The 26,052-nt window shown below is 41.5% G+C and overlaps 2 protein-coding genes and 1 pseudogene across 2 annotated transcripts; all 3 read right to left on the reverse strand.

Annotated features, from left to right (window-relative positions):
• Nucleotides 1-8,115: 8,115 nt before the first annotated feature.
• Nucleotides 8,116-10,391, reverse strand: LOC131223967 (tuliposide A-converting enzyme 1, chloroplastic-like). Its single transcript, XM_058219565.1, has 2 exons — nt 10,387-10,391; nt 8,116-9,398 (listed from the first exon to the last, which is right to left on the reverse strand). The coding sequence occupies exons 1-2, from the start codon at nt 10,389-10,391 to the stop codon at nt 8,489-8,491; spliced, it is 915 nt and encodes a 304-aa protein (XP_058075548.1). The 3' UTR covers nt 8,116-8,488.
• Nucleotides 10,392-10,705: 314 nt separating this feature from the next.
• On the reverse strand, nt 10,706-11,654 carry LOC131223978 (probable carboxylesterase 2; annotated as a pseudogene).
• Nucleotides 11,655-16,586: 4,932 nt separating this feature from the next.
• Nucleotides 16,587-17,817, reverse strand: LOC131226692 (probable carboxylesterase 2). The gene has a single exon (XM_058222329.1). It carries the CDS (start codon nt 17,739-17,741, stop codon nt 16,791-16,793), a length of 951 nt encoding a protein of 316 aa, XP_058078312.1. The 5' UTR covers nt 17,742-17,817; the 3' UTR covers nt 16,587-16,790.
• Between the last annotated feature and the right edge of the window lie 8,235 nt (nt 17,818-26,052).

Raw genomic sequence — 26,052 nt, forward strand, 5'->3', positions numbered from 1 at the left:
GTCTGTGTTGTCGTTGTGTATCAGACTGTGATTCCTTAGAGTTGTCATAAGTTTTGATACTCATAACATGAATGAGATCAGTACCCTTGGCCTCAGTAAGTCCTCGCTGCTTTTCTTCTTCACATAGAAGTGAATATGCCTTTTTGACAGTTGGTAGAGGGTGCATTAACATGATTTGCCCTCGCACAGCAGAGTATGTTTCATTCAATCCCATAAGGAATTATCTCAGTCGAATCCTTTCTTCTTTTTCTTTTAAATCTTTTTGTCCTCTACAAGTACACGTGATTGAAGGACTACAGGTAGTTAGCTCATCTCACAACATTTTCATTTTTGTATAGTAAGAAAAAATCGATTCTTGATTTTGTTTCAATTCAACAATAGATCGTTGAGTTTGATAATGATGAGAAAAATCATCGATAGAGAAACGTTCCTAAAGATCTGTCCAGATCTCTGAAGGCGTTTTAGCATAGAGTACGCTGTTTGTAAGCTCCTAACTTAGAGACTTAAATATCTAGGAAAGCACCATATTGTTGTAGCGCTGCAATAAAGAGTATTTTGGATCTTTTTCATCTGGGGTGAAAAATATTCTTTTGATGAACCCCAGTTTATTTTTAGCACTGAGACTTACCAGCATAGATCTCTTCCACATATCGTAATCGGTTCCATCTAAGACTTTTGGAACAAGAATCATGCTAGGATGATCAAAAGGATGGAGGAAAAAAGGATCTACAAAATCAATCACAAACGTAGACATAGTGTGATCAGAGTAAGCGACAATGATTTACAGAGGCAATAAGATCATTGGCGCTCTAATACCATGAGAAAAATCAGTTTAGAGAAAAATTTATGTTTTTTTTCTGTGTATTCGACAGAATGGACTGCTATATATAAGCTTACAAGAGCAAATCAAGATCCTAAATTGCAGAAAAATAAAATAAAGATTTAACTAATTCCCTTGATTGAAGGGATTACAAATCTCCTAAATATATACATGAAATAATATCTATTAATTTAAGTTAACGTAATCTTAACATAGGGGGAAGGGTCGGTCAAGCCCAACCTTTTTTTATTGGGGGGTGGGGGGGAGGGTGTCGGGCTTGGACCTAGGTCTGCTATGCTAAACCCACACTGGTTTGAGTTAGGTTCATTAGGCCTTGCATCTTAAGTGCTGGGTCGGACCTGCTGGGCCTATGTCAGTGCCACCCTTATAAGCATGCTTGTCAAAAATCATTGACATTTAGAGTTAGGCAGGATCCGACCCGGTTGAACTGGTTGGATCCGATCTGACCCGAACCGAAGGCTAGGATCAGGTCGGATTGAGTAGGCCCACTCAGATCCGACCGCAGAATGAGTCGAGTTCGGATTAGTAGCCAATCCAAACCGATCCGATCCGTATAACGTTCATTCAACACTATTTCCTATAATGTTGTCCATACTTGAGATTGGGATATACCTCATTTTTTGTTTAATACGATAAAATGATCTAGAAAAATATATGGACGGCATTGATGAAATAAATACATCATGGTGGGGTCCACAGAGCACCCACCACCGGCCATTGGCTAGTGGTAGGGGGAGTAGCCAATCACTCCTCTCAACTCATAGCTCAAGGTGCATCGAGCACCGAGCTTTGACCTCTGACATAAGAAAAAGGAAGTGGATTGTGTAATAACTCACTACACTTAACGTACTCAATAAACCCTATGAGGTCCACCATAATATATGTATTTTATCCGTTCCGTCCATCCATTTTATCAAATAATTTTATGGCTTAAGCCCAAAAATGAAGCATATCCAATGTTCAAATGGACCACACCACAGGAAACAGTTGAATTTAACTTCTACCATTAAAATTTCTTATGGGCCACAGAAGTTTTGGATTAAGCTTATATTTGTGTTTTCCATTCATTAATGTCTGTATGATCTTATCACTGTTGGATGACAAATAAATATCACTGTTGAGCCTAGTATGGTTTAACGGCGAAAATCATTAGGGCCTTTTTGGGAGCATGGATTTGTAACCCCTGGATTCGAAACCCCTGGGATTAGAAACCCCCTGGATTTGCAATCCTCCCAGTGTGTTTGGCACCCCGGAGAGTGAATCAACATTAATCCAAAAGTACCTATCCATGGTATATTTACAAGGATTTGAATTTAATTACTAAATCAACTTTAATATTTCTAATTAGTGAGATATGTAATTTTTGATACAATGATTGTGATAAGCCCGCTAAAACATATGCTTTGCTCGAAAATGATGAAATTCCAAGTCTTGGATGGGCCACAAGCACAAGATCATGTCTGAGTGACTAGCCAATGATTTTTAATCAGTGATTTACATGGACAATGTTTGGACAGTACTGATCATCATTAGTGGGTCATGTGCCCAATAGAATGATAGTGTATAGTGACACACATGTTACACCTGCAACTATTGAAATGATTTTAGGTGTAATCCAAACTCTCACAGTGGATTGCAAACCCACTCAAAGAGGGGATTGGAAACCCCTTGGATTTGAAACCCCCACACTATAAGAAATCTCACTTTTACCGATGAAATTTTCATCGCTAAAAGCCAAATTTTCGTAGGTAAAGAGTTTTACCAACGAAAATTTTTGTCGATAAATTCGTCGGTAATACTCCCTCGCAAAAGGCTTTTACCGATGAAAATTTTGAATCGTCGGCAAAGGTAAGATTTTTATCGACGAATTTTTTCGTCGATGAAAAAAAAAAAAAAACTTTTACTAAGAATTTTTTCATCGGTATAAAAAACTTCTACTGACGAATTTTTTCATTAGTAAACATCAGTAAAAAAAACTTTTACTGACGCTTTTTTTCGTAGGTAAACATATTTACAAAACCTACACCTAATCCTAATCTCAACTCCTTAACCTAAACCTAAACTTGGAAACCTAAACCTAAACTCGAACCCGATTGATGTAATAATATAGCCCAATCACATGGCAACAAACAAGAAAATCTTACTTTGTTGGCCAGCATACTCGAACTCAAGCATCACAATGCATCTATTTTCATCTCCACTATCTCTTATAGCATATATTATTCGAGATTTAGATTTATCTCATTTTTAGAGTCATGTCCTAACACAATATGATAATATTAATAGACAATGTGGATTTATAACTAACATTATTCCAAGACCCATATAACTTCTCCTTATAGGAAGTTGGGTAGGGCACATGCAGGTTGAATCCATCAAAGGAGATAAGGATCACCTCTCATATGTTCTCTCTCTTTTCGTTTGTTTTTTTTTTTTTCCATAGGATTATTTATTTTGTCATTTCTGCTCAAATATGCGTACAATATCTTATCATGTTAATATAATTATAAGTGACCTAATCTCACCTTTCTAAAAATAACTACTAATAATTTCTACTTGATGAAAAATCACCAAGTACCATTAGGCTCAACCCAAAAGATAAATCAACATTTTCTTTCTTTCTTTTTCTTTTAACACACACTCACACACCAGAGTCACTTACGGCCACAATGGGTACTTGAACTCGTGACCTTGTATTGAAACTATTTTGAATCTACCATGAAGGCATGAGTAAGGACTTAGGTGTGTGTGCACAGTCAACGATGTATTCACCATACTGAATTTTGTGAGCCCCACCAGGAAATAGGCTATGAATAATTTTTTGTATTTTATTTATGATGTTAAACTTATATGTATTTATGCGTGGATGAATGTGATGTACGGATAAGATTGTTTGTGTTTGGATGAATGTAGTTTATGTTTAGATAGATTTACGTAGTTTGGGTTTAGATGGATGTGAATGTGAATATGATGAAATATATTATATAACAGGTGTATATTATGAAGAATATGATGAAATATATTGTAACAGGTGTATATCAGGAATTTGGTGTGGGGAAAAAAAAGACTTTTACCAACGAAATATTTCGTAGGTAAAAGTCTCATCCACATTTCTTTACCTACTAATTGTTTCGTATGTAACAGTATTTTGAAATATTTTTACCTACGAAATTATTCGTCGGTACAACTCTTCCTAAGGTAAAACTCACCGTGTAAATTTTCCACTTTAAAAATGTAACAATTTTAGCAACAAAAATTTTCGTCGATAAAAGTGTTATTTTACTTTTTACCGACGAAACTCACTGCGTACATTTTCTAACTCAAAAATCTAACACTTTTAGTGACAAAAATGGTCGTCGGTAAAAGTCTCATACACGTTTTTTACCTACGAAAATGTTCGTAGGTAAAAGTAAACTTTTCGAATTTTTTTTCAAAAATTTAAAACAATCTTTACCGAAGAAGAGTTTCATCAGTAAAAGTAAACTTTTTGAATTTTTTTTCAAAAATTGAAAACACCTTTACTGACGTAACTTTTCTTAGGTAAAAGTCTCATCCACGTTTTTTACCTACGAATATTTTCGTAGGTAAAAGTATACTTTTCGAATTGTTTTTCAAAAATTTAACAGAACCTTTACCAACGAAAGGTGTCGTCGATAAAAGTAAGCTTTTCGAATTTTTAAAAAAAATTGAAAACAACCTTTACCGACAAAAGTTGTCGTAGCTAAAAGTCTCATACACGGTTTTTTACCTACGAAAAGAAATTTTAAAAAAACCTTTACTGACGAAAACTTTCGTCAGTAAAAGTAAACTTTTTGAATTTTTTTTTTCAAAAATTGTAAACAGCCTTTAGCAACGAACCTTTTCATAGAAAATTTTCGTAGGTAAAAGTAAACTTTTGGAATTTCTTTTCAAAAATTTAAAACAACCTTTATCGACGAAAATGTCGTCGATAAAAGTAAATTTTTGATTTTTTTCAAAATTTAAAATAACTTTTACCAACGAAAATTTTCGTCGGTAGAAGTAAATTTTTTTCAAAAATTGTAAACAGCCTTTAGCAACGAAAATTTTCGTAGGTAAAAGTTTCATCCACGTATGAAAATTTTCGTTGGTAAATGTAAACTTTTGGAATTCTTTTTAAAAAATTGAAAACATCCCTTACCGACGAAAATTTTCATTGGTAAAAGTGACTTTTACCTACGAATTTACAATTTCGTCGGTAAAACTCCTTTTTACCAATGAAATAAATTTCGTCGGTAAAAACCATTTTTCTTGTAGTGCCAGTTACTTTATGCTGCCAAACAACCAGGGGATTTCAAATCCCCTCCAATCCATAGTGCCAAACAACCCCTTATCCCTAGTGTTTCCTGTGGCATGATCCACTTGATCTTTGGATATGCTTTAATTTTGGGTTGAACCCCTTAAATTAGATGGAAAATTAACGGATGGACGAAGTGTATAGACCACATACATTCAACGTGGGCTAACTGAGTTTACTCAGTACGATAAGAGTGTATTGAGTAACTCAGTACGCAATCCAATTTCCAAGAAAAGAAAGAAGATAAAGGAAGCGGATTGGCAGGTGTACCACACACCAGGCCAGCTGGTGCATTGACGTCAGCAAGTTATGTGGGTCCCATCATGAGCTATGTGTTATATCCGAACCGTCCATGCATTTGGCAGGCTCGTCTTAAGGCTTGAGCCGAAAAATAAGACAGATCTAAAGATCAAGTGGAACACACTGCAAAAAGTGGTGAGGGGTTGAACGTCTACTATTGAAACTCTTTTCGAGGTCACAGAAGTTTCAGATCAATATGAAATTTGTTTTTCCTCTTCATCAATATAGTTGTGATCTTATTAATAGATTAGATGGAAAATAAACATTATGGTGGGCCCTACGAATTTTTTAATGGTGAAAATCATTTTTAAATTTTTTTTAAAAAAATTTAAAAAAAAAAAAAAAAAAACTGAAGACTCGATCCAAACCGTACCCAACCCAATCCGACTCGGTTTCCCTAACCGAGTCGGACTCGATTCGGGTCAAGCCAGTAGTGCAACGGATCAGATCAAGTCAGATGACCAAGACTCGGTCCTGGATCCAATCAGTTCATTGAAAATTTCGGACCGAGTTGAATTGGACCCAATCTGGTTTGAATCGGCTCGATGCCCACCTCTATTGACACTTATTAAACATGTACAGTGCCAACAGTATTACAAGCATGAAACATGAGAAGCGGATTGGCTGGTGTACCACAGGCTAGCTATATAGCTGGTGTATTGACGTCAGCAAGTTTTGTGGGTCCCATCATGAGGTATGTGTAAAAAACCAATGGGGGATTGAACGTCTACTATTGAAACCCTTTTGGGGTTCACAGAAGTTTTGGATCAATATGAAAATTTTTTTTCCTCTTCATCCAGGTCTTTGGGACCTTATGAACAGATTGGATGGAAAATAAACGTTATGATGGGCCCTATTAAAATTTTAATGGTTAAAATCATTATCGTATGATTCATTTTTTGGATAATACTCTAAAATGATCTCTTAAAATGGATGAACGGTTTGGATATAATAAATACATCATTGTGGGGCGCATGGACGGTTAAGGAAAAAAGGACAACCTACTGTCCACCCGATTATTGCAGAATCATTAATTTTGGTCAAGCAAATGGACGTGGCTGATAAACATCTCTAACCCAGCAACCGGTGTTCATTTCACTGGAATCCCATTCCATCATCTTACCAAGCTGACGTGATATCTTTTCAAGGGAGCATGTGGACCATTTCAGTGGAAGAGATGTGACAAGCTTCAGCCACGTTTGGCAATTCCATTTCCACGAGTAAAGTGATCTATGCCCACTTTTCCAGTGATGTTGTGCTGTCGCTGGGGACGTAGATTTCCTGGGAAGCGCAAGGATGCTGGGTGGGGCCCACCGATATGTTTGTGAGAAATCCACCCCGTTCATCCGCTTTGAGAGATCATTTTAGATCTGCGACAAAAAATGATGAGTATCCAGAACTTAAGTGGGTCACATGAGAGGAAACAATGGGTATTTACTGTGAATCGTTGAAACATTCTTGGGGACAAAAAAAAAAAATTTAGGCAATTATTTTGGTATTTTCACTTCATCCCAGTGGTAATGACCTTATAAACAGTTTGGATGTCATATAAACATCAAGGCAAACCCAGGAAGGTTTCAACTAGGAATTTCTTTCCCCAATTTTCCAAGCCTAAGAAGGTTTCAACTAGCAATTTTTTTCCCCAATTTTTCCTTCTCATGTGATTAACTTTAGTTTTGGATCCACCTCATTTTAGGTTACATTTCCTAAAATAGCTCTCAAAATAGATGTACGAGGTGGATTTCTCACAAACATCTTGATGGGCTCACTCAGCATCCTTGCTCCAGAACTTGCCCCGAAAGGCTTTCATAGGAAATCCGCGTCCATCGCTCAACCCCAACAATGTATGGTGTGGATGTTACATAGTAGTCATGATGGGGTACTCTCGTATCAAGCTTGCCATGTGGGCTACAAACAATGAGGAAGGGAGGTGAGAGTGAGCTATTCCCATTAAAGATAAAATAACCTTTGATAGGTCAAAATTTATTTGTTAATGCGGATAATTGACCTTTGATAGCTCAGCCGCACCTAAAAACTACTTGATAATGTGGCTAATTGCAGGGGCAAAATTTGTCCAAAACTTGCTTATGATTGAACATGTAAAGCATATAAAATAATGAATTTTAATCCTAGTTCTAGTGATTTCAAGTATTTATAATAGAAAAAATAATTAAAATTGAAAATTTTCTTAACATTTAAACAAATGCAAAAACGTAGGTTGAAATTATCCAAAGAATGGATTAAAAACAAACGATTCGAGGAAAAATGAATTTCTTAAGTTTCTTGAACATGAATTCTTCATGAGGGAAATAAGAGTAACGTGTAACAAAGGTCTGGTTGGCTACACAAGTAAATTGAATTGTGAAAATTCAATCTGATTTTTTCTTTTTCTTCTTTAAAAAAAATAAAAATTAAAACCAAAACGTGGGAGCACACCACTTTCAATCTAACTTCAATCTAACCCAAAAAGAGTAAACAACATACATTAATGAATATTTGAAGTACACGTAGTGATAGCAACGTTTCTTCGAGGAATTCAGATCTTGCTTGCCACAAACAAAAATTTCAATTTGTGACAGTGATGCATACAGTATTTATTGCATTGACGTGGACCAAGAACAATGCAGGAAAATAAGCAGTTTTTGTTCACGCAAGCAGAGGATCCAAATTCTTCTTCAACTCCGTATTGAAACTAACCCAATTGCAACTTAGAACCAACACCCCAATGTGATTGTTAGGCATAAGTTGCAATTCTATTCCATATGACATCCAAACGTACCATTTATTATTTTTCCCAAATACGCCACACATAAGAAGAGCTAACATGTCCAAAGTCAATGAAAAAGAAGAAAAAGAAGAAGAAGGCAGCACCATCAGTGATTCAGAAAAGCAGCCAAACGCTTCATCGGCACAACAGCTTTCTCAGAGCTAGGCTTGAAAACATGGAAAACGTGGTCCTCCCCTTCCGTCTCGAATATTTCCACCGTTCCTTCCCATCCGCTCGAAGTCAACGTATGATGGTAAAGCCATCCTCAATCCCTCAACGCATCCATACCTGCGACACACACAAACACTCGTTCGCATCCTAACCCTTTAAGGCTTGGTGCTCCCACAGCCGTCGGATTAATAAGTGGGTCATCAAGGCCAGTCGTAGATGGACACACAAACATCCAGAGCCTCTCCATCATAGCCTGAGTAGCTGGATACTTCATCTTGTTGCCGATCGCCTCCGTTCCCCAAAAGAACGGATGGACGAGAATCGCACCGTAGATCTTCACTCCATGATCCAATTCATGACTTCCAGCACGCATCGCTATGTGATGGGCGATGTTACCGCCAGCACTTTCGCCAGAAACAAAGAGTCGGGTGAAGTCCCCATGGTCTTTGAGCCAGGACTCAGGACCGCCGTTGGCATGTGAGGCGGTCCATTGTAAAGCGGCCCACGAGTCATTATAAGCGGTAGGAAGAGGGTTTTCTGGAGCTCTTCTGTAATGGACCGACACGACGATGACGTTAGCCTCGGCGACCAATGCATTGAGGTAGTTGTGGAGTAAGGGCGAGAAGGGGGTCTCGATGAGAAAGCCGCCGCCGTGGTAGTGAATGAGAATTGGAAGCTTCTGAGTCGGGTCGGTGAGTTTGGGGAGGAAGAGACGGGCTGACACGCCAGATTCGGTTAGAATAGAGACGTCTTTGGAGGAGACGCCGGTCTTTGGATCGATGGATGGAGGCACGATGTCGGTGCCTCGTAGGCGCTCTACGCGCCCGTCTTTGTACACACGAAGGAAAGGTGGGAAATCAACGGCAATTTCATCAGCTGAAGATATTGCGGAAACGGTTTCCGATGTCTTGCGCTGCAGAGACGAGACTTGGAGTGCGGATCCTCTTTTTCCTGTAAACAGCGAGTCGCTGACTCGAGCATTTTGATTGGTCCACCTTATTCTTCTGCCACATCACCGGTTGTTTAAATATATTTTTTTAAAAGTTATTTCAGAAAAAAATTTTAACGGAGAAGGCAGCCTCTGACGACATTTTCTATTAAATATATTAAAAAGAAAATTTTTTATATTTGATTTTCAAATTCATTCCGATTTCAATAATGCCATCCATCAAAGCTTCAATTAGACATGTTTGTAGGGCCCACCATAGTTTTTTTGCTATCTGATTCATTTATTAAAGATCTTAGGCATGATTTTACATTGGTCTCAAAGTTGCGGCCCACGTAAGTTTTGGATTAGCCCGATTTTGGGTTTGGACGTGATCAGACAAGGAGAACACGGTGGACGGGACAGATCTGATGCGCGTATGACATGGGTCGTACAGCATCTGGCGTCGGTACGAGCGCACACCTGCATGTTTATGATGCACTTCGGAATCTGCTGCGTTTGGATACGGACATTCAATCTAGACAAGGAGGAAACAACAAAAATGGTTGAATGTTGAAATATTCCCTCAAATTATAGGGAGTGGATTAGGTGCGGCTCCTACAGTAGGGCCTAACTTGATATATATAATTTATATCCATGCCGTCCATCTGTTTTGTAAGATAATTTAAAAGCATGAAACTAAAAATGAAGAAGATCCAAATCTAAGGTAGACCACACTATAGTAAACACTGGTGATTGAATGCCCTACAATTAAAAAAATTCCCAAACAAACAAATATCAGCTGTAGCCCTTTAATGATCAATCACCACTGTTTCCAATGGCATGATCTACCTTAGAATTGCATCTGCTTGGATGTGTGAAATCCACCTCTTGCATCGGGCTATGTCAGATCACGTTAGGATACATGTGCCCAAAAATGAACGACACACAAAACTCAAGTGGGCCACACAACAGGGAAAAGTAGGTATTGAATGCCCACCATCCGACCCCATAACTTAAGCTTCAGGTTAATATTTTGTGTTTCCAGTTCACTAGGTGGGAATTACCTCATGAACAGTTTGGATGGTATATAGACATCAAAGTGGGTACGGAAAGGTTATTTCTTTCTCTAATTTTCCCGATGCGTTTACATGGATCTCCTCATTTTTGGACACATGTTCTAATGTGAGCTGAAAAAAACATATGGACAGGTGGATTTCATAAAAACATCACGGTGGACCCAACCTGGCTTTGGACGGCTGCAACTTACTACAGCAAATCCGCATCCATTATTTTCCCAAAATAAGTGTCTCTTTGAAGCTAACAACGTCCAACATCGATACCAAGCAAGAGAAGGAAACGAAGAAGAAAACATCACAAGCACCATCAACATTTGAGAAAAGCGGCCAAACGTTCCATCATCACACCAGCTTTTTCGCTACTAGGATTCAACAGATGAAACACATGATCCTCCCCTTCCGCCTCGAACATCTCCACCGTTCCTTCCCATCCGCTCGAACCCAACGTATGATAGTAAACCCACCCTCGATCCCTAAATACATCTTTCCCTGCAACACACATAAACACTCGTTTACACCCTAAACCTTTCAGGCTAGGTGCTACAACAGCCATCGGATTGATAAATGGATCATCAAGGCCCATTGTAGATGGATACACAACCATCCATAACCTATCCATCTTAGCCTTAGTAGCTAGATCCTTCATCTCATTCCCAATTCCCTCCACTCCCCAAAAGAACGGGTGGACTAAAATCACATCGTGGATCTCCACTCCATACCCCATTTCACAATTTCCAGCACGCATCGCAATGTTATGACTGATATTACCACCAGCACTGTCGCCAGCAACAAAGACTCTGGTGAAATCACCATGGTCTCTGAGCCAAGCCTCAGAACCGCCATCGGCATGCGATGCGGTCCACTGGAGTGGGGCATGAGTCATCATAAGCCGTTGGGAGAAGATGTTCTGTGGCTCTTCTATAGTGCACCGACACGGCAATGACGTTAGCCTCTGCGACAATTGAATTGAGATAGTTGTGATATATGGGTGAAGAGGGTGTCCCCAAGATGCAGCCACCACCGTGGTAGTAAACGAGAATCGGAAGCTTTGGAGTCGGGTTGGGAAGTTTGGGAATGTAGAGACGGGCCGAGACGCCTAACTCGGGTAGAATGTCTACATCTTTGGATGAGACTCCAGTCTTTGGATCGAGGGATGGGGGTATGATATCCATGGCTACTAAGCGCTCGGTATGGCCGTCTTTGTAGACACGAAAGAAGGGAGAGAAATCAAGAGCAATTTGATTAGTCGAATCCATTGGAAGAATGGAGAGTATGGAAATGTAGGGGAAATGAGAAATAAGAGGAAGATGATGAGAAGAAAGAAAGAGGATGGGTGTGTTTGGCAGCTAATGGATGTTAGTTTCTTGGACTACGTTACATATAAGCTTGCATGCATCAGAGACTTGTGCTTTTGTTTGGTGTCATTTGTGAGAATATTTTACGAAGGATTTTGATAGAATGTTGGGCCCACATGATAGCTACCGTAGGATGCCAAATGTCTGAAGAGATCCGGGCCATTCATCAGGTAGGGAGATACGTACACATGAAAACTGAAGGGTAGTTCACTCTCCGAACGCGGATCAGGTGGTGTAGACGACCCCTACCCTCCTCCCGGCTGCAGCTTTTTTTAAGGGATGAGTATCCACAAATTTTAATTTACTTCTCAAATTTTAATCAGGTGGCCTGGCCTTGTTTTTTTTCTTGGGTCGGGCTTGGACCTGCCATGCTAAGCCCATACTGGCTCCAGTTAGGTTCATTAGGACTTGCATCTTAAGTGTTGGGTTGGACCTGGGCCTAGCGTGGCATGACGCAAACCCGGGTCATTGCCGTACCCTTGCATGCCTATCACAAGTCATGTACATTGATTAAACAAGTACAGTGCCAGCTGTCTTCACCTCATAAATCAATCCAGTTTCAATAACCAGCTGTTGAGCTGTATGAGCATGAAATATGGGGAAGTGGATTGGCTGGTCTACCACACACCAGTTTTATATATATATATATATATATATATATATATATAGCCGGTGTACTGACATCAGTGAGTCCTGTGGATCCTATCATAAGGTATGTGTTATATCCAAACCGTCTATCCATATTTTGAGCTCGTCTTAAGTTTTGAGATGAAAAATAAGACAAATCTAACGATCAAGTGGACCACATTGAAAAAAGCAGTGGGAGATTGAATTTCTGTCATTGAAATCCTTTTGGGATTCAATTTCTTTTGTTCCTCTTCATCCAGTTTAGGGAATCACAAAAGTTTTGGATCAATAAAGTTTCTTTTGATCCTCTTCATCCAGTTTAGGGATTCACAAAAGTTTTGGATCAATAAAATTTCTTTTGTTCCTCTTTATCGAGTCTTTGTGACCTTATGAACAGATTGGATGGAAAATAAACATTATGGTGGGCCCTATGAGATTTTTAACGGAGAAAATCATCATCTCCGCTGCTATTTGTGGGGTGGACCAGTTGATCTTTGGATATTTTTGATTTTTTAATTAGTACTTTAAAATGATCTCAAAAAATGGACGAACAGTGTGGATATAATAAATACATCATTGTGGGACCTATGTAACTTTGATCTTCTTTTAATAGTGTGTACAACTTGAAGCTCTAGGAGCTAGCTGGTGTGTGGTACACCAGCCAGTCTGCTTCTTCATGAAATATAGACGGTCAAAGAAGAAACGGATTGGCTAGTGTAGCACACACCATCCATATCTAGTGTATTCACGTCGGCAAGTTCTATATATGGGTCTATATATGTTATATCCAAACTAGCCATCCATTATATCCAAACCAGTCATCCATTCAGTGAGCTCGTCTTTAGGTTTGAGACAAAAATAAGACAGATCTAGTTATCAAGTGGGCCAATATGCAAAAAGTAGTGGGGATTAAATGTCTACCATTGAAACCCTTTAAGGGGTCACAGAAAGTTTTGGATCAATATGAAATTTATTTTTCCTGATCTTCATCCAACTCTTTGTGACCTTATAAACAGATTAGGTGGAAAATAATAGGCCCTATAAATTTTTTAATGGTGAAAATCATTATCCCGTTGCTTTTTGTGGTGTGGTCCGGTTGATCTTTGGATATGATTCATTTTTTAGATAGTTCTTTAAAATGATCTCCAGAAAATGAATTAACAGTGTGGATGTAATAAATACATCACTACGGCGTCATGTAACTTTGATCTCCTTTGAACCCTTGGTACAACTCAAGCACGAGGAGCGTCAGCGCTCGTCCTCAAATGACACGTAATTACACCAGCTATATAGCTGGTGTGTGGGCCATTCTGCTTAAAAAGGACAACCTACTGTCTCTCTACATCCACATAAATGGGCTGTCCACTCGATTAGTGCAAAATCATTAATTTTAGTCAAGCACATGGACCTGGCTGATGAACATCTCTAATCAATAGCCGTTGTTCATTTCTCTGGAATCCTATTCCATCATCTTACCAAGCTGACGTGAAATATGGACCATTTCGGTGCAAGAGATGTGATAAGCTCCAGCTACGTTTGGCAATTCCATTTCCACGAGTAAAGTCATCTGTGCCCGCTTTTCCAGTGATGTTGCCCACTCAAGCTTTCCATCTAATACGATGGAGCTGTTGGTCAGTCCCAATAGATGCACGGTATGGATGTTACATAGTAGTCATGATGGGCTATAGAGCCATTGTTGCACAGTGATATCGTATCACGTTTGCGATGCAGGCTACGGGCGTAGATTAGCAACTGCCAGGTTGAGTAGTGTCACCAAGATCTGTGGGCTCTACCATGATGTTTGTTTTGTATCCACACCTTCCATCCATTTGGAAATATCATTTTAGGGCAGTATCTAAACAATGAGTTAAATCCAAAGCTCCAGTGCACCCTAGCACAAAAAACCAGTGGGGATGGTGGCGCCCACCCATTAAAAACTACTAAAGGCCACAAAAGTTTTAGATCAAGCTGATATTTGTGTTTTCCCTTATTTCATGTCTTTTTTAAACTTTTGTACGGATTGGATTTCAAGTAAACATTATGGTGGGCCCTAAGATAGTTTCAACGGTGGAAATCACTCTCCCCACTATTTTCTATGGTGGGGTCCACTACAGCTGCAATCCTCATAGTGTGTTTGGCACCTGGAATGTAAATCAACTTTAATTCAAAAATACCTATGCATGGTATATTTACAAGGGTTTCAATTTAATTACTAAATCAATTTTAATATCTCTAGTTAGATATATAATTTTTGACACTATGGTTGTGATAAGCCCACTGAAATATATGCTTTGCTTGAAAATGATGAAATTTCAAGTCTTGGATGGACCGCAAGCACAAGATCATGTCTAAGTGACTAACCAATGATTTTTAATCGTTGATTACGAGGGACAATGTTTGAACGGTGCTGGACAATGTTTGGATAGTACCGATTTACATGAACAACTTTTGGATGGTGCTGATCATCATTAGTGGGCCATGTGCCCAATAGAATGATAGTGTACAATGACACACATGCCAAACCTACAACTATTGACATAATTTTAGGTGTAATCCAAGTTCTTACCGTGGATTGCAAACCCCTCAAAGAGGGGATTAGAAACTCTCTAGATTTGCAACTCCCAGTTACTTTATGCAAACCCAAAGAACTGATTAAAAGCATAGATTTGAAGAAAAATGAATTTCTTAAGTTTTTAAACATGAAATCTTCCTAAGGGAACTAAGAATAATGTACAACAAAGGTGTGGTTGACTACACAAGTGAATTGAAATGTGAAAATTGAAAGCGGATTGGCTAGTGTACCACACACCAGCTATCTAGCTTGTGTGGGTACGTGTTGTGTGAAGAGACACCGGCACAGACTTGTCAATTGAGTAGCCAACTCGCTACTGAAGTGATTTCACCAAGTTCGGAGACCCACCATGGTATGTGTTGTATCTACAATGTCCATCCATTTAGAGAGATCATTTTAAAGCATGAGACAAAGAATGAGTCCGATCCAAATCAAAAGCAGACCCCACCGTAAAAAACAGTGGGGAGAGGAATGCTCACCATTCAAAATTTGTAAGGGCCATAAAAGTTTTCGATTAAGATGAAATTTACTTTTTCTCTTCTATTATGTCTGTCTTAACTTATAAACAAGTTGGATCTCAAATAAACATTATAGTGAACATTAGGAAGATTTCAACGGTGGGCATCCCTCTCCCCGTTGTTTTCTATGGTAGGGTCCACTCCAGATTTGGATCTAACTCGTTCTGTCTCATGAATTAAAATGATCTCTCCAGATGAATGGACAATGTAGATACAATACATAAATCATGGTGACCTCCACAGAACTTGATGACATGACTTCAGTATCAAGTCTGGCTACTCAACCTGTCATCATGTAATCCGCGTCCCACTGATTCTCCTCGATCTCCGAGGTGTACAAACGGTTTAAAGCAGATCAAAGTTACATGGGCCCCACAGGGATGTATTTATTATATCTACATTGTTCATCTTATTTTAAACATCATTTTAGAGCATTATCCAAAAAATGAATCATGCCCAAAGATCATCTGGACCACACCACAAATAGAAGCGAAGATGATGATTTTCACTGTTAAACAATTCGTAGGGCCCACCATATCGTTTATTTTCCATCCAATTTGTTCATAAGGTAGAAAAAACAAATTTCATATTGATCCAAAACTTCTCTGACCTGAAAAAGGGTTTCAATGCTAGACGTTCAATACCCCACTGCTTTTTACAGTGTGGTCCACTTGAGATCTGTCTTATTTTTCGTCTCAAGCCTTAATAAGAGCACACCAAATGGATGGACGGTTTGGATATAACACATACCTCATGATCAGACCCACGGAACTTGCTGACGTCAATACAGCAGCAGTATATCCGGTGTGAGTTACACCAGCCAATCCGCTTCCGTGAAAATTCAATCTGAATTTTTCTTTTTTCTTATTCTTTTTCTTTTAAATAATAATAATAATAATAATACCAAAACGTGGGAGCACACCACTTTCAATCTAACCAAAAGAGAGTAAACAACAGAAATTATTGAATATTTGAAGTACACGCAGTGATAGCCACGTTTCTTCAAGGAATCCAGATCTCTGCTTGCAATAAATAAAATAAAATAAAATAAATCACAATTCAATTGATCTGAACCAATCAAAATGCAAGAAAACAAGAAACTTTTGTTTGTGGCAAGATCCAAACTCTTCTTCAACTCCTTGTTGAAATTAACCCAATTGCAATTTAGAACCAACACCCCAATGGGATTGCTAAGCACAAGTTGCAATTCTATTCCACACGACATCCAAACGTACGATGTATTATCTTTCCCAAATACGCTACACATAAGACGAGCCAACATGTCCAAAGTCAATGAAAAACAAGAAGAAAACAGCACCATCAGTGATTGAGAAAAGCAGCCAAACGCCTCATCAGCACAACAGCTTTCTCAGAACTAGGCTTAAGAACATGGAAAACGTGGTCCTCCCCTTCCGTCTCGAACATTTCCACATTTCCTTCCCATCCGCTCGAAGTCAACGCATGATGGTAAAGCCACCCTCGATCCCTCAACGCATCTATACCTGTGACACACACAAACACTCGTTTGCACCCTAACCCTTTAAGGCTTGGTGCTCCAACAGCCGTCGGATTAATAAGTGGATCATCAAGGCCAGTCGTAGACGGACATACAAACATCCATAACCGCTCCATCTTAGCCTGAGTAGCTGGATCCTTCATCTCGTTGCCGATCGCCTCCGTTCCCCAAAAGAACGGATGGACGAGAATCGCACCGTAGATCTTCACTCCATGATCCAATTCATGACTTCCAGCACGCATCGCTATGTGGTGTGCAATGTTACCGCCTGCACTTTCGCCAGAAACAAAGAGTCGGGTGAAGTCCCCATGGTCTTTGAGCCAGGCCTCAGAACCGCAGTTGGCATGGGAGGCGGTCCATTGTAGAGCGGTCCACGAGTCATCATAAGCGGTAGGGAGAGGGTTTTCGGGAGCTCTTCTGTAGTGGACCGACACGACGAGGACGTTAGCCTCGGCGACCAATGCATTGAGGTAATTGTGGAGTAAGGGCGAGAAGGGGGTCTCGATGAGAAAGCCGCCGCCGTGGTAGTGAACGAGAATTGGAAGCTTATGAGTCGGTTCGGTGAGTTTAGGGAGGAAGAGACGGGCCGACACGCCGGATTCAGGTAGAATAGAGACGTCTTTGGAGGAGACGCCGGTCTTTGGATCGATGGATGGAGGCACGATGTCGGTGCCTCGTAAGCGCTCTACGCGCCCGTCTTTGTACACACGAACGTAAGGTGGGAAATCGACGGCAATTTCATCGGTTGAAGACATCGTGGAAACGGATATCTTGCGCTGCGGCGCTGCGATTCTTCCTATTCCAGGAGAAGAGAGGCGTGCTTTTACTACACTTGTCGGGATGTGAATGAATCCGATTCTTCCTATTGAAGAGACGCGTGCTTTTACCACACTTGTCGGGTACGCGGATGATGTTCCCGTAAATCCGTTTTCTGAGCTCATTTTATTATTTGAGACCAAAACTGAGAAGGATCCAAGGCTCAAGTGGACCGCACCAGTGTAAAAGGTGGGTAGGAAAATTCCTACCGTTGAAAACTTTCTGGGGTAAAAAGTGATGTTTACATGACATCCATACCGTTAATAACGTCATTCCTACTTGGATGAACTGAAAACACAAATATTGGCCTGATTCAAGACTTCAGTAGCCCACGAATATTTCAACTGTGTACGGTTCAATACTCACATTTTAGGTCCACTTTAGTATTGAATACCGCTCATTTTCGGTCTATTATCCTAAAAATACTACACTTGTCGGGATGTGAATGAATCCGATTCTTCCTATTGAAGAGACGCGTGCTTTTACCACACTTGTCGGGTACGCGGATTGCGTCCTACGCCCGCCCGGCCCTAGCCCCGAACGGGCAATCCTGTGGGCGGGCCACTGTGATGTATCTGTACATCCAAACCGTCTATCTCTTTTCTCATATTATTTTAAAGCATGAAAACATAAATGAGGCAGATCCAACGATCAAATGGACTACACCTAAGATTACTCTTGCATTTAGTGCAATTGGCATTTAATGCTTTGTGCGGTTAATGCAAGCAAGTTTATTATTTGGTGTGGTCCACTTGAGCGTTGGATATACCTCATTCTTGTGTTGATGCCTTAAAATGAGATGAGAAAAGGGATCGACGGCTTGGATTTATAGATACATCACGGTGGACCTGCCAACATAACTACCCTCCGGGGCTAGAGATGGGCGGGGTAGGACGCAATCCGCGTCCACTTGTCGGGATGTGAATGAATCCGATCCAAATGCAACTGCATTTAACGGGACACGGATCTCCTGCGAAAGCCTTTCGCAGGAAGTTCCTGCGCTGGAACCCATGTGCGCCTCACTGTGATGATTTTGAGAAATCCTCTCCGTCTATCCGTCTTTTGAGTTTATTTTAGGACATGAGGCCAAAAATAAACCGTACCCAATTCTCAAGTTTACCCTATATGATTTTGGGGTATGAGAAGCTACTTTAGCTAACCAACCTATCTATTTTCCAAGATTCCATCAAGTTGATGGTCGAAAATTCATTTCATTCACTTCACGATCAATTTCAATCGGTTCGCGGTTGTAGACACCCCACCCAGGATAACATCTTTAAAAAGGCTAAGACTGGCCAGGAACTATGATCACACCTTAAACCAAACCCTAATCCTAGCCTAAACTTAACCCTGTTACAAAAACCTCAAAACTTTCAAACTGAGACCCAAAACCTTGATCCAAATGTTCAATCCACACACAGCCCCCGACTAGAACCCGTTACCCAAGCCCCAGCCAACCTGGTCGAGTCATAAAACCCCAGAAAGAAGCCACCGTTCGAACCAGCACATCAGACAAAGCTTGCACGCGCGAACCTGGCCCGAACAGAGCCTGGGCGGTAGTCTGACTACTGCCGGCAGTACTCGGAGTGCCACCACATGCAGCTCGTGTGTGGACAGCAGTCCCAGCGTCCAAAAGTCAACTTTCTCCGGTATTTACCCTCCCCATCTTCACTATTTACCATTTTACCGGCCCCCAAAGCCAATGGGAACACGCCACGTGGCACTCCTCTCCCCCTAGCCAATCACAAGCCTCCATTTCCTAATTTTAACCCTTACTTACCCCCTATTTATAACAATGCCATTGGAGAAGGCTATAAATAGCCTTTTCCTCTTCTCATTTAATCCATCCCCAACAAGCCACTTCACATTTCCAAGGTTAAGTGAGAAAGAAAGGGAGAGAGTGAGGAAGAGAGTGAAGGAAAGGGAAGGAGCTCCCGAGCCTTCAACGATTCGAAATTTCCAGCCACCCCCTAGCCTTCCTCTCAACCTTTCCAATCCATAAATCTAGCCTAGATTGATCATGGTTCAATCCATACCTTAGCTCACTCAAAGATCAAGCCAAAGATCCATTCATTTTATATACAAGCATTCACCATGATATTTATTCCCTTCTCAACCCCCCTGCTCCTCTAGATCTCTAGTGAACGTATGCTCTGTGACTTGCCGTACACCGGATCCTATCACATCAGAAATTCCTAGTGATCTAGTCCATTTTTTTTACCTTTTTATATAAGCATCATCACATCCGCTTTCTAGAAACATTATTGGACGTATGCTGTGTGACTTGTCGAAATCTCGGATCTCGCCGCATCAGAAATCCATGTGTACCTAGTCCCATCATGACCATAGCATCCATCATTCCCTTGAGATTGTTCTACCACACAAAGTAGAGACCGTACTTTTGTACGTGCAGAGAGGGTGCCTAACACATTCCCTCTTTGTAACCGAAGTCTCTTACCCAGAAGCCCAGATCGCAGATCAGGAGTCAACCTAAGGTAAGAGAGTCTTCGAATTTCTCCAACCTTACATATTCCGCGGGTTCTAGCCGACTGTGGGATTCTGAGATTATTCGGCTAGTGGCGACTCCAACATCCATAATCACCCATATTAAAAATACAACAACACTAATCAGCGTGGGCGCCGATTTTTCAGTGTCTACAGAATGGAGACTCCGCTGGGGAATTTGCTAACTCGCACTGGCTGAGACCCGACTCGAAAGTGTGTGGTATTTTAACCTCAAGGGATATCATCACTGCATTCATACAAAAAAAAAACATCTTTGGCTTGCACTTTCTTGGGCATAGATTCGAACCATGACCACTCGATCCCGTGCAGCCATGACCTCTCAAGCTACCCATGAAGAAGAACCGGCAGCTCAGCCAATTCTTGAAACATCAGCACCCGCACCTACATCCGCGTCGCTACCAGTGGCTCCAGCAGACCCACAAACCAACACCACCATGCAAGAGATGGCCCATAGTCTCCGAGCAGTGCAAGAACTGTTACTTCGCTTAGTGTCAAATGCCACACCAAATACACAGGCAACTCAGCCTAGTGTACAAAACAATTCACTCCCTAAAACCCCTTTTGCCTTCTCCCTCATTCCTCTAGCAAATCCCGTACTCTCTCTCCCAGAAGAGTCAGCACAAGATCAACAGCAGCCAACAATTGGGATCAATCCTCCCACACATCACTACCTAACACATCACAACAATCAGGTTACAACACAAGTTCCCCCTCGTGAGAACCACAGACAAGAACTGGCGGATGCCCATGAAGGGGGCCAGTTTTCAGTTCAAGTCACTCCCCCTAACAGGAGCAACATTCCGGACTTGACAGATACCTCAGGCAGGAGCCACTTCAAAGCATCACACCCTTCTCTGAAAGGGAGCAACGTTCAATTCCAACTACCTCCCGCCACCGGGAGTCCACCATCCTTCCAACAACCCCTCGTCCTCGATCCATATAAAGAGGAAGCAGCACAAGCCCTACAGCAAGGGGCAAGATATCCATAGCAAGGCAAGTCGAAAATCGAGGAATTATGAGAAGAACTGCAAATGGTGTAAAATCAGTTTCAGAGACAACAAGGAGTGGATCACCCATCCACCAAATTCAGGGACCTTTGTCTCTTCCCAGACGCCTGAGTACCTCTAAACTTCGAAGTACCAAAATTCAAAAGGTATGACGGTAGTGGATGATGGAGCCTTGATACGGCTCTTCCAGAAATCCCTTAAGGGTGACGCTTTGGATTGGTACACCTCACTGGACAACCATCAAATCAGAACATGGGAAAAACTCTCCCAGGCATTCATTGACAGGTTCTCATACAACCTGAATATGGCTCCAAGAAGATCTGACCTGGCTGCCTTGAGATAAAAAAATGATGAATCCTTATCAGCATACGTAGGAAGATGGTGAGCCATGGCCCGAATGAGAAACCCCATCGATAACGAGGAGCAAATATCCATGATCGTACATTTAGCAAATCCCAGCATTTCAAGATATCTAATCTCGTATCCATAAGTAAATTTCTCCCAGCTCATCCGAGCTAGAGAACAAGTGGAAGCCGGGATTAGAGCCGGAACCATTTCCCCATGGCCACACCAGACCCCTACAATCAGAAGAAACAAAGTCGAGGAGAAACCCGTTGGATACGGAAATGGAAACGGCACTACTCCTGCATAGTGCACGATAGAGGTTAATAATATCGTTGCTAATACTCGAGGTAATCAGTATGCTCTACAACCAGAGCCACAACAAGATAGGCAGTATCATCCATAGTTAAATAGACAGTACCAACCTCAACAAACCCAACAGGGATATCAGGCACAACCATCTCAACAACAATCGCAACAGCCTAGGGGGAATGCGTAAGGTCCATATAAGTAGGCAATGTTAGGAAGGAAGTTCACCCCTTTAGCACAAACATATAATCAGGTTCTGACAATGCTAATGCAAAAGTAACTCTTGACACCACTCCAGCCTCAACTTCCACCTAATCCCTTGTTGCTCGATTACAACGAAAATCAATGCTGCGCATACCATCAGGCTCCTGGCCACTTAACGGACCGCTGCTTTGCTTTAAAACATATGGTCCAAGATTTAATCGAAAGCCAGAAGATTGCGATCACCCCGCAGGCCAATAATACAGCTCTGCCATCGCATGAAGCAGGACCCAGCACATCCAGCACCTTTACCGTCAACCATATTGAAGGAGGGCGACCCTCACACTCCTCTCCACATCATTCCATACAAGCAATCATGTTGATATAGCAAATCGGACATGGGGATATCAACAGGCACCATCACCTGGACTATAGATATTCTTGAAAGCAACACCCACAACACAGCCTCTCGTGTTCCTTGAAGCAGCTCCTAACAACTCAGCCTCTTGTCTTCCTTGAAGCAGCATCAACAACTCCACTTCTCGTCTTGCAAGGGGCACCCCCAGCATCCACCAAGTCATATCCTCAACATCACACTCCCCAAGGGGCACGTCCCGCCCTAAATTCGGCAAATCCAAGATCGAATTATGAACCCATTGTTCTCTCGTTAGGTTGCCCTGATCTAACTCCGCTAACCTTACAAGGGGCACCCCCAGTTCAAGCCCCAAAATTTCTGATGTCACACCAACTGGCACATGCCCAGAGGACCTCTCCCACATAGCAAATGGAGGAAGAGAATCCTAATGTCAAATCTCACTAAGACTTGGCAGCACCTCAAGAGAAATCACCAAGTCTCTCACAAATGATTCCCCTCACAACCCCTCAACCTCAAGAACCAATGATATACCTAGAAGGAAGAGTGGTTCCTTCCTATGACCCGAAAGTAGTCCAATGGCACTACCTAGAATGCGCTGAAGTGGGCAACAACGGAAGATATTTCAAGAGAGACAATCAAAACCTAAAGGAAACCCGGAGAATTTCACCGGGAACCACCCAGAAAACCGATGTCGCCTACTATATAGCAGCACAGCTCAAATCCATTCCCGCACAAGTTTCCATCTGGGAACTCCTATACACATCAAGATCGCATCGAGAAATCTTTGCAAAAACATTGAATGATGCCCATATCTCTCCTGATGTACCTCCCGAAATGGTGGCAAGTATGATGGACAACTCCTCGCGCCACGAGCCATAACTTTCTTTGATGAGGAATTGCCACCTGAAGGTCGCAAACATGGGCGCTCATTAAATATAGTTATCCGTTATGAGAATTTCAAAGTTCCACTCGTACTCATAGACAATGGATTAAACCTAAATGTTTGCCCTTTGAGGACTGCCGAACGATTAGGGATAGAACCGTCTTCTTTTAGGTCCAGCATCATGAGCATTAGAGCCTTCGATAACTCTGGAAGACAGGTTGAGGCAGAAATTGACCTCGAACTACAAATCGGACCAGACATGACCCTTGTCATATTTCAGGTCATTGACATTCTTGCCTCATTTAACCTCCTGTTGGGGCGGCCATGGCTCCATGTTATTAGAGCCATCCCATCTACCCTCCATCAAAGGGTTAAATTCCCTTTGGAAAATCGAATCATTATAGTATTGGCCGAGTCAAAAACCATCCTACCAGTGACGGCCAATATCCCAAAAATCGACATCTCATTGACTGACATTCAGCATGCAGAGGGTAACATACCGTATCACAGCTTTGAATTTGAAAATGTGAATGCAATCACCAACCCACACCCTCTCGCTGCTGAATATGTCATTCCCCCTGTTGAACGATTAATCCTGAACTACCGCACCGAGTTCTATGAAAAAGGTATGGTAGTAAAGTCAGCACGCGCCAACGTGCAGAGGCGGGGACTGGGATATTAACTGATGCCAGAAGATCAAGCTAAAAGGCCAAGAAAGGGTCAAACGTTTAGGTGCACACCCATTAAATTCATCAAGGCTGGGGCAGTTTGTGGAGACACGATGACTTCCCTTGAGGATCATCTTCGGCGACTCAAACTCTCAGAGCTTGCCAATCAAGAGTCCATCTGGCCACCGATAAGGTGAGATAAAATTCTAAGACATCAAAAGCACATCTGATGTCAGGAGCAGAACCCTGAGACTCACCGCATGGGGCTAGGGGCATGGATAAGGATTCACCCACAAAGGACCTAGATCCAGGAATGCCCCTTGGAAGGGACAAAAGCAAGAACAGGGAGACACCCGTTTCCACCCACAATCAATAGGACCTATCCTCGCCACCAGCTCAGCGACACAAGGGGCAAATGCAGCTCATCCATTGGATTGATAAAGGGAAGTGGCCTTTCCTTGACTGGACGGACATCAAAATCCTATCACAAGATGAACCTGAAGAGCCAGAAGAACTTCAATTGCTGGGCGAAGAAGTTGAATCAGATTCCGACTCTGAGGCCAGTCTAGTAGACATCATGGTCATCGGGACAGGTGACCCACAAGAACAGATTGAGCAGAACTGTGGGATCGAAAGGGGGAAAGAACCACGATGGTCAGCCATCCCCCTAACGATCGAATCAACCTGCGAACCATCCATGGATGCCAGTCCCAAAAAAAAGGCCAATGTAAATAGTAGTTGGTACTCCAAACTAGGACAAGATCAATCATGGTTTGCAACACCGTCCTATTCGGGATCCTTTGGCGATACAAAAAAATCAAAAAATTTTCAAAACACAAAAACATCCCATATTCCCAAAAATACAAAAAAATCAAATATTCCTCAAAACCACAAAGCATCAGAAAATTTTCAAAATACAAAAACAATAGAAAAATCTTCTAAAATCATTGTGCCAAATACCTCAGATACAATGCAAGAGTTTGAGGTCGACTCTTATGATTTCGATCTAGAGTTGGACTTCGAGCTCATGGGTTTGGATGAAGCCTTGGATGAGGGAAATGATGATACCGCTAGCGAATTTGAGGACTCTCTTAAAAAATTCGAAACAAAGGCCAATATTGTAATAGAAGATTTCAAAATTGTGAACTTAGGGTCAGCGGAACTCCCCAGAGAGGTGCGCATCGGTAGATCACTCTCCTTGGAACACAAGCAGAGGATGATGGAGTTTCTAAAACCAAGGTTATCCAACTTTGCTTTCTCTTATGAAGACATGGCAGGGCTCGATGAAGACTTGGTGGTGCACCATTTACCAACAAAGCCAGACATGAAGCCCATCAAGTAGAAGCTGCGAAGAATGAAGCCGGAATGGGCCCTGAAAATTCGGGATGACGTCATCAAGCTATACAATGCGGGATTCTTGGTAGTCTCCAACTACCCGAAATGGCTCGCAAATATCGTACCAATTCCAACGAAGGATGAGAAAGTCAGAATGTGCATCGATTTTAGGGACCTCAATAAAGCAAGTCCTAAAGACGATTTCCCTCTGCCCCATATCGACACACTGGTGGATAATACTGCTGGACATAAGATCTTCTCCTTCATGGATGGATTCTCTAGTTATAATCAGATCAGGATGGCTATCGAAGATCGCGAGAAGACTTCCTTCATCACACCATGGGGAACTTTCTGCTATAGGGTTATGCCCTTCGGGCTGAAGAATGCAGGAGCTACATATCAGCGAGCCATGATTGCCTTATTCCACGACATGATAAATAAGGAAATGGAAGTCTATGTGGATGACATGATTGTCAAATCTTGGACGATCGAAGGACACTTTGAGGATCTCAAAAAGCTCTTCGACAGGCTAGAAAAGTTCAAGCTCCGACTCAACTCACAAAAATGTATTTTCGGTGCAACCGGAGGCAAACTGTTAGGCTT

The sequence above is a fragment of the Magnolia sinica genome, chromosome 2 (assembly GCF_029962835.1).
Source record: "Magnolia sinica isolate HGM2019 chromosome 2, MsV1, whole genome shotgun sequence".
NCBI classification, from domain to species: domain Eukaryota; kingdom Viridiplantae; phylum Streptophyta; class Magnoliopsida; order Magnoliales; family Magnoliaceae; genus Magnolia; species Magnolia sinica.

What these genes read in the sequence shown, in the direction of transcription:
- LOC131226692 (XM_058222329.1), bottom strand. Translation starts at nt 17,741, where the DNA reads ATGTCTTCAACCGATGAAATTGCCGTCGATTTCCCACCTTACGTTCGT.